Source organism: Spermophilus citellus (assembly GCF_964194105.1).
Source record: "Spermophilus citellus genome assembly, chromosome: 18".
Taxonomy (NCBI): domain Eukaryota; kingdom Metazoa; phylum Chordata; class Mammalia; order Rodentia; family Sciuridae; genus Spermophilus; species Spermophilus citellus.
The window spans coordinates 43,666,901-43,681,676 of NC_138200.1; the positions used below are offsets into that span (position 1 = coordinate 43,666,901).

The following is a 14,776-nucleotide window of genomic DNA, read 5'->3' on the forward strand; positions in this document are numbered from 1 at the left end:
GAATTATAGCAGGTCATGCAGGACTGGGATGTGGTCATTGTGCACGTCCGCATGGTTCATTTGGGGGATGTGGGTCACTGGCGCCAGTCAAGTGTGATGTTTCTGGCTGTCCCAGAGGGAAGTGGTCACTAAGAGACAGTTGTACAAGGTGGATAACTGGATTGAGCACATGGACGAACTGGAGGAGCTGGAGAGCAGGAAACTGTGTCAAGGGCGAGGCCTGCTTCTGCTAAGAGAAAGTCCAGTGGATATTCAAAATGTATGTTTAGGCTGGGCACAGGGGACACACCTGTAATATCACGGCTCGGGGACTGAGGCAGGAGGATCTCAAGTCCAAAGCCAGCCTCAGCATATTAGCCAGGCTCTAAGCAACTTATCCAGACCCTGTCTCAAAATGAAAACTGAAAAGGGCTGGGGATGTGGTTGGCTCAGTGGTTAGGTGCCTCTGGGTTAAAAAAAAAAAAAAGATATGCTGAGGCCACATAAAAATATAAGAATTCCTACACCTGAGAATCAGATCAGAAAATTGTCCTCAGGAGTGAATTGGGTTGTTTTGCAAAGCAAAGGAATTATGTTTAAGTGCATGAATTTAATATATGTGTGTGTGTGTGTGTGTGTGTGTATATATATATATATTTATATATTTATATATATAAACATATTTATGTATAAATATAAACACATATATTCATACATGTATATGTATATATGCATATATAATTGAATACATGTGAATATATAGTGAATTGAATATATATGTATATGATTCAGTGTTTTATTTGGCAACAAAATTACAATACTTCTACAATTTGTTATTTTATTTGATTGCAATAAAAGTCACGATACTTCTTTGTCTAGATATTTTAAAGGTAAATGAAAGCTAGGATCAATTGGTGTAGCTCAATCAATGGGTTTGGACCATCTATCTGGCTGGCTGCTTTTCTCATGCCTTTTCCACCAAAGTATCTGTGCATATATTTGCATGGTTTGCCATTTCTGTTGCACAATATATTTTCTGTAGTCTCTGGGTTTTTTTTTTGTTGTTGTTGTTGTTGTTGTTTATTTGTTTTTGTTTTGCTCTTCATAACAGCGACTGTTCAAGAATGATGGCAAAATAAAAGGCTCCCTTTTTTCCTCCATGGTTACTCCTTTCCAGAACTTTCATTTGGTCATATCTCCACTCCTCCCCATTAGTCCCATTACTACCTCAGCCTTCCCCTGCTCAGAATTTCTAGAACAGGCTGTCAGGAGCTCTGGGGACTCCATACCTAGGAAAAGGATCCTGGTGCACAGTGAGATTTCAGCACCACGGAGAGCACCACTGGGTGGCCCTGGCAAAATAAATGCCAGTTAATTCCTGTTTTAATGGTTCCAACACCAGCTCTGTTCCCAGGCGGTTCCCATGCAGCTCAGTTCTCAAAAACCAAATTTCTCTCTGTTGAGTTAGTACTCAAGCAGTGTGCTGATGTGCCTGGGGGAGATTTCTCCAAATAACTATAGAAGGTCAATAAGCACCCGTGAAAAGATGCTCAACATCTACTGGTCATTAGAGAAGTGAAAATCAAAACTCTGAGACACCATGAGCCTTTTATTTAGCCCATGAGAATGGCAAAAATTAAAAATAAAATGAAACAAAAATGAAAGATTTTAAGCGTTGGCAAGGATGTGGGGAAACTGGGACCCTCGTATGTTGCTAGGCAACTACAAAATGGCGCAACTGTTGTGGAAAATGGTTTGGCAACTTCTCGAGAGGTTAGATGTAGAATTACCACGTCCCCTAGCAATTCTATTCCCGTGTAAAGATTGAAAACAAATCTTTAGGCAAAAGTTTGCATGTGGATTTTCGTAATTTTGCCCACTGGCCAAAAAGTGGGAAAGATCCAAAGGTCCATCAATGGGTAACCAAAATATGGTGCATCCATACAACGAAAGGATATTAATTCATAAAAGGGAATAAGATAATGATGATGATTCTACATGCATTAACCTTGACAACACCACACGAAGAAGCCAGATGCCAAAGACCACCTACTGTATGGTTCTGTTTGCCTGAACAATTCAGAATTGGCAGACCTATAGAGGCAGAAGGCAAATTTAACAGTTGCCAGGGGCTGAGGGGGGAGAGTGACTGCTTAATGGATATGGGACTTCCTTTTGAGATAATAAAATGTTCCGGAACTAGATAGTGGGGACAGTCCCACAACGTTTTGAATGTACTTATTTCTACTGAATTGTGCACTTTAAGATGGCAAATTCTGTTATTTGTATTTTATCACAGAAAAGATTAAAAAAAAAAGAGGGACCCCTAGCTGGAATCCCTCAGGACTGACCTGGTTATTCCCAAGCCACTCGTCTTCTCCCGCAGTGACCCCAGCATCTTTGGTGTTCTGGGTCAGATGAGTGGGTGACTCAGCCTGCAGGCTCCTACTTCCCCCAACCCTGGACCTTTGCAGATACTGGCTACACTACGAGGTCTACCTGGTGGAGAAGAATTTGGAGGACAGAGTGGATATGCCTTTTGTGAAGGCTTTGGTCCAGAACTTCAGCACCGACACCTCGGAAGATCTGCTTTTCTCTCTGAAACCCTCTCAGGTGACGAGCTCTCCCGAGCCCCTTGGCAGGCCTTGACGCTGTTGTTCTTGGGCATACAGTTAAAGATTCTGAGACAGCCATGTCCAGTGCCATGTGCCCGTGAGAGCCTCACCCTCCCGGGTTCCATTCAGTAGAACTTTCCTGCCTTGTGAACGGGTGCTAGTGAGTTAACCAGTGAGTTACCTGGATGAGCGGACCTGGTACTAGACAGTCTAGGGCGGTGGGAGGAGACCTCTGGGAGATCACTGAATTGAGAGTCCAGAGAACAGTGTCTGGTACTGGCCTTCCCACTTCTTCCCTGGATGTCCCCAGAAGTCCCTCTCTCTCTCTGGGCCCCAGAATCCTCATAAGTAGGATGAATCCTCAAGCTCCTCCAAGTCTAAAATCCCCGTGAGCTCTGCTGCCCAGGGAACACCAGGGAGGATACACTTGGCAGCAGAAGGGCTAAATGGGCAGGCACATGTCTCAAATTCCAGCTCTGGGGCTGGGGCTGAGTGGTAGAGCGCTTGCCTAGCATGTGTGGGGTGCTGGGTTCGATTCTCAGCACCACATGAAAATAAATGAATAAAATAAAGGGCCATTAACAAATAAAAAATATTGAAAAAACATCCCAGCTCTGCCATTAAGATTATGAGGAAATGACTTTACTGAGCCTCAGTTTCCCTATCGGTAAAATGATGAAGGAGCTGCCACTCTCTGTGCGATTGGAGGAGCGAGCCCACCCTGGTAAAGTTGGGGCTCCCAGGCCAGCAGCCTGCCTAGAGGATGGATTTGATGGTGAAGAACCACGCAGCTGGGCAGGCTGGTTATCCCTGAGGGAATTTTGGTACTTTCGGAGAAAGGGGAAGACAGAGAGGGTCTTTCTCCACCCTTGATTATGTCACTCAAGCAGCTGAACCCTCTGCCTGGCATGGTCCTTTCAACTATGTCTGGACTGAGAACGAGAAAACGGGGGCTTTCGTTCCAACTCTTAGCTCCTCTATTCCAATGCGCCTGGGATGCTGCTGAGGCATGGACCAGCGGGGAGTGGGCTGCAGCCCCCCGGGGGGTCAGGGAGATCAGAGAATGAACAGAGTGGGCTTTGTGATCACCACTGGGGTTTATTCTAATATTCTGAGCATCCTTCGTTTTTAAACAATTTGCTGTTGGGCAGGAAGGATTTCATTCAGTGAATGTGTGTGTCCCGCACCTCTGCCCTCGTGTCCCTTGCTGACCTTCCTTCCTGGTGGCCTGATTCTTTCCACTTATTCCTGAGTCTGAAGCCAGACACGGTCACCATGGAGCCATGTGGGAGCATGGGGCTGTTAGGTCCCAGCCCACGGCTCTCAACTGCTGGCCTTCCCCCTCCTTGCCAACTGAGGCCGCCCAGGGGTCTTCTCTCAGGAGCTACCTTCAGCCTGGCAGGTGGCCACGGTGGCAGGTGGTTGTTTTCTATAGTGGGGGCCCTGGGGCTGTACAGGTGTCATTGACTGTTCGGGGCCCATGGCCTGTGAGGAGCAGAGCCCCGCCTAACCCAGTGTCCTGCCCCTCGGGGGTGGTGGTCTGAAAGTGCTGCCCCTCTGCCCAGCGCGCCTCAGTCTCCCTTCCAACTGGGCCAATGGCGGACCTGCATGGGGGCTGGAGTGCTGGCCTGTGATTGCAGATTCCGAGGCAGGTGATGATGGGCGAGGACAAGCCCCCTGACAGAGTCCGACTTCCCAGGAGCTTTTTCGCCTCCCTGCCGGGCAGCAGGTCTGCGATCCGGTTGGCCATATCTGTTCTGGACATCGGTGCTGGGGACCTCTTCAAGGTGAGGATTCAGGTTCAATGCTGGGTTCTCCGTGGTCCCATGCACCAGCCTGGGCCTGGCTGGAGACCTTGGGGTTGGGGGGAGGGAGGTGCCCAGCCCTGAGAGTGTCTCCAGAGCAGCCAGGTCATCCAGAGCCATTTCTAGGGGGCACGGACTGCAGCCTCCACCGCCCCATAATGAGCAACCCTTGGCTTGCATACGAGACCCCAGCATGCTCACGTGCCCTGGCACAAACATGCGTGTCCTTTTCTATTTCTGTGAACACACAATCGCACCACTCACATGTGACCATAGTCAATGAACAGACGAGCTCACACTCTTGCAAATGGGAACCCAGTGTGTGTACCCAGAGGCGCGTGGCCACTTATGTACAGATATGGGGTCTCCTGGGTGTGGGTGCTCAGCCACCTGAAGACACCCACTGCCCCTGGTTTCTCGGCTGATCTTAGCCCTGTGACCCTCTGGGTAACAGGACAGAGGAGCTCGGGCCCACAGCAGAGGGCTCTCGGGTACAGGGCTTTGTGATCAGCTGGTCTGGAGCACCGGGCCTCAGGCTGTGCCCCCAGGCAAGGGCCCCAGGTCCTGGAGGCTCCTGGATCTCCAGCCAGGGGGAGTTGGGGCGGTCCCTGCTGCAGCCTGGCCTCTCCCTCCCCCTCCAGGGCCCCCAGCTTCGCCTGGAAGATGGCAGCAGTGTGTTGAACAACCACATGGTGGGCTTGAGTGTGGGTCGCACCCCTGTCACCAGGCTGCCAGAGCCTCTGGAGATCACCTTCTCCCACCAGCGTCAGCCCCCGGTGAGTCCCTACCTGGGGCCTGGCCTCACTATCAGGCAGTAAGGCGGGTGGGCACACACAGGCACTGGGGCTCTGTGCAGATACACATGGGACCATCTGCCCAAGAGAAGCCATTAGGGACATACATACAATTGTGCCAGAGACACCTGGCACTTCCGTACTCACAGCGGGGCACATGAGGACCAGGCCAGCCACCTGCATGCCCACTGTTTCCCACACCCGCCCACACCGCGCTCCCTAAAGGCGCAGGTGCAGACGCACAGACCCTCTGCCCACCGCCCCAGGCCATCTTTGTGTCCCTCACTTATCGGTCCAGGCACACCAAGGTGCAGGCCACTTTCCTATGCAACCCACGGGGCGACTTTTCCCTTAATGCACCCCAGGTTAGGCCTGGGGACGGTGTCCTCTACCCCCCCTCCACCCAGCCCACCCCCACCCTAGCCTCTTTCCTCTCTCCTGACTTCCACCCTCTGGCTTCAGAACGCGACCCTCACCTGCGTGTTCTGGGATGTGAATAAAGGTAAGGCCTGGAGGACCCTCTCTGGGGTGACAGAGGGAGACTGTGGGGGTGAGGCAAGTCCCACCCTCAGGGGCCTCCCTTCCCTTCCTCTGGGCCCCCTCTCCTCCCCTCCAGGGCCTGCTGGGGACTGGGACTCCAAGGGCTGCTCCACCGAGCTCGGAGCTGAGGGGACTGTCTGCCACTGTGACCACCTGACCTTCTTCGCCTTGCTGTTGGTAAAGCCCACTCCACTGTGACCCCCGTAGTCCTGCCCCAGGGAGGGGCTTCCTGACAGGGCCAGGGCTTTGGGGGAGCGTGGACCTGCTCTTATGTCGTCCTTGTCATCTGCAGAGGCCCGTCTTGGACCGGGCCACCGTGCAGGTCCTCACTCACATCTCCCAGGCAGGCTGTGGAGTCTCCATGATCTTCCTGGCCTTCACCATTGTCCTCTATCTTACCCTGAGGTAGGTGGCCCCAGCCCAGCCCACACCTCCCTCCCGCCCTCCAGGGGGCAGCAGGGCAGGGTAGAGCCCTCACTGCTCCTCAGTCTCCTTGCCCACGAAGCAGGGTAGAGGTTGAAGTGTGTCAAGTGGCAGCAACTCAGATTGGCTTAACAAACCATGATAAGGCAGACATGGTTCACATGTGTGGGCTTCAGGCAGGGTTAGATCCAGAGGCTCAAAAGAGGTCTTGGTCTTTTGTAAAAACATATTTTATTTTGAAACAATTATAGACTAACTGGAAATTGCAAAAATAGCACAGAGTCCATAGTTCCTCCCCACAACGTTCCCCGATGGTGATGTCTTATGAAACTATAGAGTATCCGAGCCAGGAAGGTGACGGTGGGTCACAGATCTCCTCCCATTTAATCATCTTAAACACACACGGGTACTTGGGCAGGAGCGGCAGGACCTGCTCCCAAATGAAACGCCGTGGCTCCCTGTTCAAACATTATTCAGCTGCCAGGACGGGGTCAGGAGAGCAGTAACCAAGCCCAGGGCCTGTGTGACTCCAGGCCCTGCCGAGGTCACCTGCCCATGGAACTGGCCGCTCCCGCCGTCTACTCTGTGCCTACACCAGAGCCGTCTCACTGGTCCACTGTGGTCAGGGGCTGGAGGGCGCTCGCTGGCCAGGCCGGGCTACACACCTGCTCCTGAGTTGGAGCGGACAGGACCAGCCACCAGCTCCCTTACACGCCATGGATGAGTGAGCAGAAGGGAAGGGTGTTCTTAGGGACATGCCCCCTCATGCCCCCTCCAGGCAGCCCCAGGCTCCCATCCCTCAGGCAAGAGTCCTTTTTTTGGGGGGTGGGTACTGGGGATTAAACTCAGGGACACTCAACCACTGAGCCACACCCCCAGCCCTACTTTGTATTTTATTTAGAGACAGGGGTCTCGCGGAGTTGCTTAGGGCCTCGCTTTTGCTGAGGCTGGTTTTGAACTTGCGATCCTCCTGCCTCAGCCTCTGGAGCCCCTGGGATTACAGGTGTGGGCCACGGCTCCCAGTGGCAAGAGTCCTTTTGGATCTAATTTGCTAGGAATTCAGAGGGAGGTCTCCATAGTGGGGGGGAGGCGAGCCCTGCAAAGAAGCACTGAGCAGGGAGGCTGAGGCCAGGATCCGTGACTCTGTGAAAGTCCCTGTCCCTCTCTGAGCCTGTCTTCCTACTACCCCTGTTCACCCACATGCCCATCTACTCACCCAACAATGAACCCTGGGCCCCTTTTGGCCCTGTGCCAGGACTACGTCTATGGTGCAGGGAGGGGAGAGGAGAACGTTTCACTGTGTTGCTGGAAACGTCTGATCAGCCTGGACTCAGGTCAGGAGAGTGTGGAGACAGCTCCCCAGAAGGAACTGTCCCCGGGGAGCTTGGGAGGAGAACAGGAGTCGGGGAACCCCTGGGTGGAGTTGAGGAACAGGAAGGGTTTTGAGAACAGACCTGGGCATGGCCGAGTCTGGGAGGCTCAGGAAAGCAAATTGCTCTCAGGGGACAGCAAGTTATGCAGCAGGTTGAAGCCCAGAGTCCAGGGATGAGGCTGGCAGACTCCAGAACCCAGGGTGCCCTTGGGCCACAGCAGGGCTCCTGAACTTGAACCTGAGGGTACTCACCTCTGGCTGCTGGCAGAGATGGACACGGGAGCTGACCACGAGGCTGAGAGCCCCGGGCTGTCGGGGAGGAACCTAGATGGTGGGATGGACAGGCCTGGGTGGCCCGAGGGAGCGGCAGCCCCCAGGGCCTCTCACTGGTCCTTCTGGCCCCAGGTTCTCCCTGCAGAGATTCAAGTCCGAAGATGCCCCCAAGATCCACGTGGCCCTGAGTAGTAGCTTGTTCCTCCTGAATCTGGCCTTCCTGGTCAGTGTGGGCAGCGGCTCAGCGGGGTCCCGTGCTGCATGCTGGATCCGGGGAGCCATCTTCCACTACTTCCTGCTCTGCACCTTCACCTGGATGGGCCTGGAAGCCTTCCACCTCTACCTTCTCGTCATCAAGGTCTTCAACACCTACTTCGGCCATTACTACCTGAAGCTGAGCCTGGTGGGCTGGGGTAGGTGCTGCATGGAGGGGGACAGAGAAGGGGGCAGCCTTGGGGAGAGAGAAGGGTGTTCCCGCTCCCCCAGGACTGGAGGGGATTTGGAGGAGGACATGCCAAGGGAGCCCGGAAGTGCCACACCTCCTGCTCTTGTGCCCAGGCCTGCCCGCCCTCATGGTCATTGGCACCGGAAGTGCCAACAGCTATGGCCTTTATACCATCCGCGACCAGGAGAACCGCACCTCTCTGGAGCTGTGAGTGGTGGCTGTCGGGAGACGGGGTGATCAGGAACCTCCAGCGTCACATATTAATGCTCTAGGGAGGTGGGGGAGGAAATCCTAGGAAATCAGACGGAGAATGTCAATCCTAGAAGGATCCTCAGGTCCAGCTGGCTCGTGGCACAGGGAAAACTGAAATCTGCAGAAAGGAAGTGAAATGGGAGAGGGGGCTTCCTCAGGAAGGGAGAGGGAGACCTGGGCCAGGAGGCAGGATGTCCTCTTCTGCCCAGGGCCACCACCAGCCACCATGGTGACACCCTTCCCAAGCCTGGTTCTCAGCCTGGTGAGTGCAGGACCTGCTGGATTTCAGCCCCTGCCTGACCCTCATCCAGGTGCCCTCATGCAGGGCATGACCTGCCCAACCTTTCCCAGCATCCCTGGGTCCAGTCAGCCTCTGCCCCCAACTGCTGTGAGTGTGACCCTGGGAAAACCTGTCCTCACTGGGACCCCAGTCTCTTCTTCTGTACCCTGGGGCAGCTGATAGACATACCCTTCAGGCCTTTAGCCCTGTGGTGCAGGGAGCAGTGGAACTGGCTGAGCCTCTGGACTTCTACCCAGTGATCTCCAGAGAAGCCCTGGCTTCTTGCTCTGTGCTGAGAGGGGTTGGGGCAGCCTTGGGCCTGTCCACAGGGCTCCAAATGCAGAGTCCTCAGAAGCCCAATAAGTCATATAAGTGCACATGGTGGCCACGGGGCTCTGCAGTGGAGGGGGAGTCCCCTGTCCATCTAAGGGGCTGCCAATCACTATCCTCCAGGGAGGACGTCCACAGGGCAGCCTATGAGTGGTTTTATAGGAGAAGCAAAATTCTGGGTGTTTATGCCCAACTGGCTACAAATTCATACTTTTTACAACATGACGTGGAGCAAGTGGAACAGGCCTTTGGAGTTGGTCTGGCCCTTTTGCACCATGATCTAAAGAGACACCAAGCTGAGCTGGGCCCTGTGGCCTGTAATCCCAGCGACTCAGGAGGCTGAGGCAGAAAGATTACAAGGTCAAGGCCAGCCACAGCAACGTAGTGAGGCCCTAAGCAACTTAAGGAGACCCTGTCTCAAATAAAAAAAAAAAAAAAAATTAGGGCCGGGGATGTGGCTCAGTGGTGAAGCACCCCTGGGTTTAATCCCCAGTATCAAAACAATAAATAAATAAAATAAAGAGATGCAAGGGGGAGCCCGTGGAGGCCCCGTACCCCTCGGAAGAGCGGGGTGTGGAAGGTGGAGGTGGGGGGAGGTGTCTTCCAGGTCACAGAAGGTCAGCAGGGGCAGGAGTCCTGGGGCTGGCTGGCCAGGCTCACCTCCCCCAGACCCAGTGGCCATCCACTTCCTCCAGGTGCTGGTTCCAGAAAGAGCCTGCCCTCTACGCCACCGTCCACGGTTACTTCCTCATCACCTTCCTCTTTGGTGCCGTGGTGCTGGCCCTGGTGGCCTGGAAGATCTTCACCCTGACCAGTGTCACAGCGGGCAAGGAGCAGGGGCAGAGCTGGAAGGCCGTCCTCACCATCCTGGGCCTCTCAAGCCTGGTGGGCGTGACCTGGGGGCTGGCTGTCCTCACGCCCCTGGGTCTGTCCACCATCTATATCTTCACCCTCTTCAACTCCCTGCAAGGTGAGACTCCTGTCCTGTCTGCACCCGGAGGTGCTGGGAGTCGGGGACAGGATGGTTTGTGAAACAGGATTGCTCTCTGGCTTTCAATATCCAGGGCTCTCTTACAATCAGAGCATCAAGGGTGGCTGACTTCATGGACCTGCCACCAGGATCAGGAAAGCCACCCAAACCAAAGCAGAGGCTGTGCCCATCTTTTCTCCGGAGCCTGGTGTTATCGGTCACTTAGCATTTGTGGAAACTCCTTCATTCTTCTCTCTCTGCTTGCCTGTTACTACCCATGGCCCCAAATGGCTGTCCCACATGGCCCACCTCGACCCTGTATGACCTTCGAAGACAGGTGACCATCTCTGGTCCAGTCAACTGTGAAAGGAGGGCAAGGTCATGTGATTTGGTGTCTACATGACAGGGCAGGTCACATAGTCTCTAAGGAGGAGCTGTCAGATGGGAAGAAAGCCATTGCAAATGAACTACAGGCCCTGGCGGGGTCCTCCCTCTGAGACCCCTGCCAAGGAGGAGAAGCCCAGGCGATGGATTACACTTTCTTTTCCACACCTGATCTCTTTGCTCCTCAGTTTCCAGTTATTCATGCACACAGCTCAAAGGGGAACCATGCTTCACCCTTTCCAGCAGAGTCACTAGGAACCCAGTCGTCCTAGATGCAATGGGTGCAAACCTGTGAGACCAGGGCTGGCTACCAGTACCCCCATGAGACCATGTGGCATGGCAGTTGGGTCCAAGCCCCACCTGAATTCAATCCCAGTTTCACTCACCTCTCGGGCAAGTCATTCAACGCCTCTGATCCTCATTCATCTCTAAAGTCAGGACAGTCTCAGCACTTTCTCGACAGATTTCATGTTGAATAACTACGATCTTGTCTGTGAGAGACAATAGATCTTCAGTATGTGGGAACTGTATTAACAGCAATACCAATGATTACTTTAAAGCCATCTGAGGATAGACCCAGTTGAAGAATCATTGAGTCCATCTCTGGAAAATTCTAGAGGTTAAGAGTTAGAGAGAGATACATCTTGAAATTATAAATTGTGCCATTATTCTTGCAGAAATTAAGCCTGCATGCCTCACTCTACTGAGTTCAGTTTCAATTGAGTGTGAGTTATTTGGGATTTCTATCTTCCTCCCAAACACTTCAGGCATTTTAATTGCCATTGAGTCCTCTAAATTTTATAATTACTGTGCAGTATTTTTGTTACAAATTCCTTTAAAATCCAAAGTCTTTGTTTCTCATTCAATTTTCTATACACATACCTTCCTTCTTCTTGCTGAAGTGCATCCTGTAGTAATCCTTTAGAGAAGGATGGTAGGAGATCCCACTGCAGTAGGTTTGTGTGTCTGACAATTCTTTTTATTTTGCTCTTTCTTTTCTGTGACAGATGTCTGGTTTTTCTTTCTTTCTTTCTTTCTTTCTTGTTTTGTTTTGTTCATTCAAGATCCTTGTTTTTTCATTTCCAAGATTTCTGTTTGCTTCTTTTTCAGGAGTAGGTTTCATTTTTGCCTGATATCTTCATGAGTCCTTGAAGGTTTACAAGGGAGCCCTTCTGCCCTGGGCAGCCACCAGCCCAGGCTGGCCTGTCCCCTGCAGCCCAGGCTCACCAAGTCTCTCTCCCTGTAACAGGTATCTTCATCTTCTGCTGGTTTGCCATCCTCTACCTCCCGGGCCAGATCTCCACACCTTCTTCCTCGGGGGGCACTGCCCGGCTGGACCAGGCCCCCTCTGTGTCCCACGAGTAGGCGGCCACAGCCCTGCGCCCAGACTCACCTCCATCTGCTGTGTGCCCTCAGCAGCTGCTGCGGATGCAGGGGCCTCGGTTGCTTCCTCGGTTCCGGGTTGGATCCTGTGGCCTCAAAGGTCCCATCCAGATATGTCCACAGATCCGAGAGTCCCCAGATGCAGATGTGCAAGGGATTTAGGCCCTCCCATCCCAAGACCACCCCCGCCCCCAAGAGCAAAGAGCACACCTTCACCGCCCGCCCGGCCTAGCAAGCACCCGCTCGCCTCAGTCCACCTCTGGTGTCGCTGGGTCCTGACCCCAGAGAGTGGGTCGTGGCAGGGCAGCATGTGGAAGGAGCCCCGGCCTCCCTGCTCCTCCCTGTGTGACTGCCCCCCACTCTGCTTTGGTCCTGGTGAGGGGCCTTCAGGAGATCATTGTCCCCTGGGGCACTGGGGGAGTCGAGGACTGGAGGCTTGTTTTAGGGGTGGGTCAGTCCTCCAGCCTGGCCTGTCCTGGGCCCATCCATGCAGGGGACTGCCAGCCCTCCAGGCCCCCCAGGGGCACTGAACCTCAGAGGCCCTTAGTGTGTGTCAACCGGGAGCCCGTCCCTCCCCCTCCGTGACTGCCTGGTGGGTGGGCCACCGGCCTCAGATCTGCTGTCACTGTGGGGCGGGGGTCCCGGGTCCAGGCTCCCCACAGCTATTCATTCAGTGTGTGGGACTCAGAAGAGAGGGGGAGAGGGATCTCGGGGCAGAGGTGGGCATTTCTGAGAGTCTGAGCTCCTAAGGGCAGGGACCAGGACAGCCTGGCTCCTCCATCAGCCCAGCTGAGCACAGGGCGGGACCCGTGTTGAGCCAAATATCGGCACCAATAAGATTTCAATAAATCTTTGTGGGCTGAACAAATGGGTGTATTTGCAGGGCTCTGAGCCGGTGGCGCTTCAGGCCAGACCTGGGTTGGGTAAGTCACTTCCCGTAGCTGGTTCTCCATTTCCTAGCCTTGGGCTGGTTTCGGTAGGAAGCCCAGGTGGCAGAGTAACCGAGGCGGAGGGACTCAAGGGACGGGCTGATACACACAGAGAACAGAGGCAGAGGTGGCCCTGGAGAGACAGCAGCCCCCGGCCTCCGGCAGCCAGGAGAGACCAGGCTCAGCCTGACTCTCCCCTCTGGCCCTGCCCCCTCCAGCTGGGCTCCTGCGGGTGGAGAGTCATTGTCCTTGTCATAACCAGATGCTCACGGCAGCCCCCAAGCTGGGGCTCTGACCTCCTCCCCCACCAGCAGCCGGTGTCCACCCGAGGGGCCGCCTCACTTCTTGTCCAACCCAGCAAACAGACAGACCACCAAAGACAGGAAGGTGGATCACTTGATGCCAGTCACCCTGTTCCCGGAAAGGAAGTCCTGGGGCGTGGACACTAGGTCAGTTGAACCACAGTGTGTTTTTGAGGACACATTTGGGGCTTATCTTCAGGGATGTCTGTTTCTCATGGTGAAGGTCTCGTGACGTAACCTGAGTGTCCTGAGAAACAGCCGCTCTGAGTATTTCCGTCCAGGGCTTAAATTCTGCCTCTGCTGTGTGACCCCGGCATGTCACCTGGCCTCTCTGAGCCTGAGTCTCCCCAGCATAAAATGGGGCTCCTGAATGCTGGGGGGCAAAGTAAAGTTCCCAGCAGCAACCGGCTCCCTCCTCCCGAGTCCCTCCTTTGACTTAAAGAAAGATCAGTCAGAGGCCCAGGGAAGACCAGTGACCCGCCCAGCTAAGCCCCTCCACAGTCGAGGCCCAAGCCAGGGCTGGCCTCTCTGGGTTGCTGACCCTTCCCCAGGACGGACAGTTCCCCAGAACTGTCACCTTGCCCCACCCTGAGCTTCAAGGGGAACCTTGAGCAGCTGAAACCTCAGGCGAGCTGCTGGGTGGGGACCAACCAAACCAGAGCCGGCTTCCTGGTACAGGCCCCTTCCTCCTGGCCTGCAACGCAGGGGGCGCAGTGGACGATGACCTGAGACAGTGACTGCAAGGACTGCCAGCGCCGGTCCCTGTGGCCCAGCAGGAACGTGGGTCTGAGCACCTCCTGCCCATGGTCATGGTGGGCCGCAGGGAGGGTCCCTCCGCCCCGGCTTCTCACCTAGTTCTGCATTCTGCCCGAGTTTCTTCATTCCCGATCTATTTTTTCATTATCGTACAACAAACATGCAGAAAATAAGAAGGCATATTTATTTACTCTGTGCCGTCAGAGCGACGACTGAAGACGAGAAGCTGTGACATCCTTCACAGACGAGTCTGTTAATTCAATGCAAGTCCAGAGACGATTCCCATGGATCTTATTCTTTATAGAGTCTCCGAAAATTCATTCTAGAAATTTTTATGGTGATCTATGAATAACTTCAAATCGCTGAGTCAGCCTGATTGAAAGAGAGCACGGGCGGAAGACTTGACCTCCAGACGTCAAGGTGTTCGGAGGCCAAAGTGACAAGGCCAAACTGGAGACCTGTGGGGACAGGAGGGAAGACAAGCAGAATAAAACCAGAGTGCTCAGTGGCGCCCCCCAGAGGACTTCACACACGACCAAGATGGCACGGTCAACAGGAGTTGGTGGGTCAATAAAAAAAAAAAAAATCAAGACAAGATCCCTGCTGATCCCTTCCGTGCAGGTGGACTCCAGGTGGAGTAAAGTCTAGGGGAGGGTGAAACGTGAACGTCAGTGTAGGAAAATATTTTTGTGACCTAGGGAGGGGCAAGGAACGACTTCCCCCAAAAAAATTCGCCAAGCATCAGACCCCAAACGGATACATTTCATTACTTTAAAATTGAGGTTTTCTCCCGGGTACAGGGGCGCACACCTGTAATCCCAGTGGCCAGGGAGGCTGAGGAAGGAGGATCGAGAATTCAAAGCCAGCCTCAGCAAAGTAGCAAGGCTCTAAGCAACTCAGTGTGAGACCCTGTCTCTAAATAAAAGATAAAAAGGGCTGGGGAT

General features: G+C 53.8%; 1 protein-coding gene across 1 annotated transcript in view; it reads left to right on the top strand.

The window, feature by feature from the left end:
- The window catches only part of ADGRG3 (adhesion G protein-coupled receptor G3), a 21,589-nt gene extending 9,677 nt beyond the window's left edge, over positions 1–11,912 (top strand). The window contains exons 3-12 of the mRNA XM_081273109.1: positions 2,454–2,592; positions 4,235–4,381; positions 5,041–5,175; positions 5,656–5,695; positions 5,810–5,910; positions 6,026–6,138; positions 7,934–8,214; positions 8,360–8,453; positions 9,804–10,078; positions 11,712–11,912. Coding sequence (XP_081129235.1) covers positions 2,454–2,592; positions 4,235–4,381; positions 5,041–5,175; positions 5,656–5,695; positions 5,810–5,910; positions 6,026–6,138; positions 7,934–8,214; positions 8,360–8,453; positions 9,804–10,078; positions 11,712–11,827 — 1,441 coding nt within the window. The 3' untranslated portion in view covers positions 11,828–11,912. The remainder of the gene's footprint in view (positions 1–2,453; positions 2,593–4,234; positions 4,382–5,040; positions 5,176–5,655; positions 5,696–5,809; positions 5,911–6,025; positions 6,139–7,933; positions 8,215–8,359; positions 8,454–9,803; positions 10,079–11,711) is intronic.
- Positions 11,913–14,776: the final 2,864 nt, after the last annotated feature.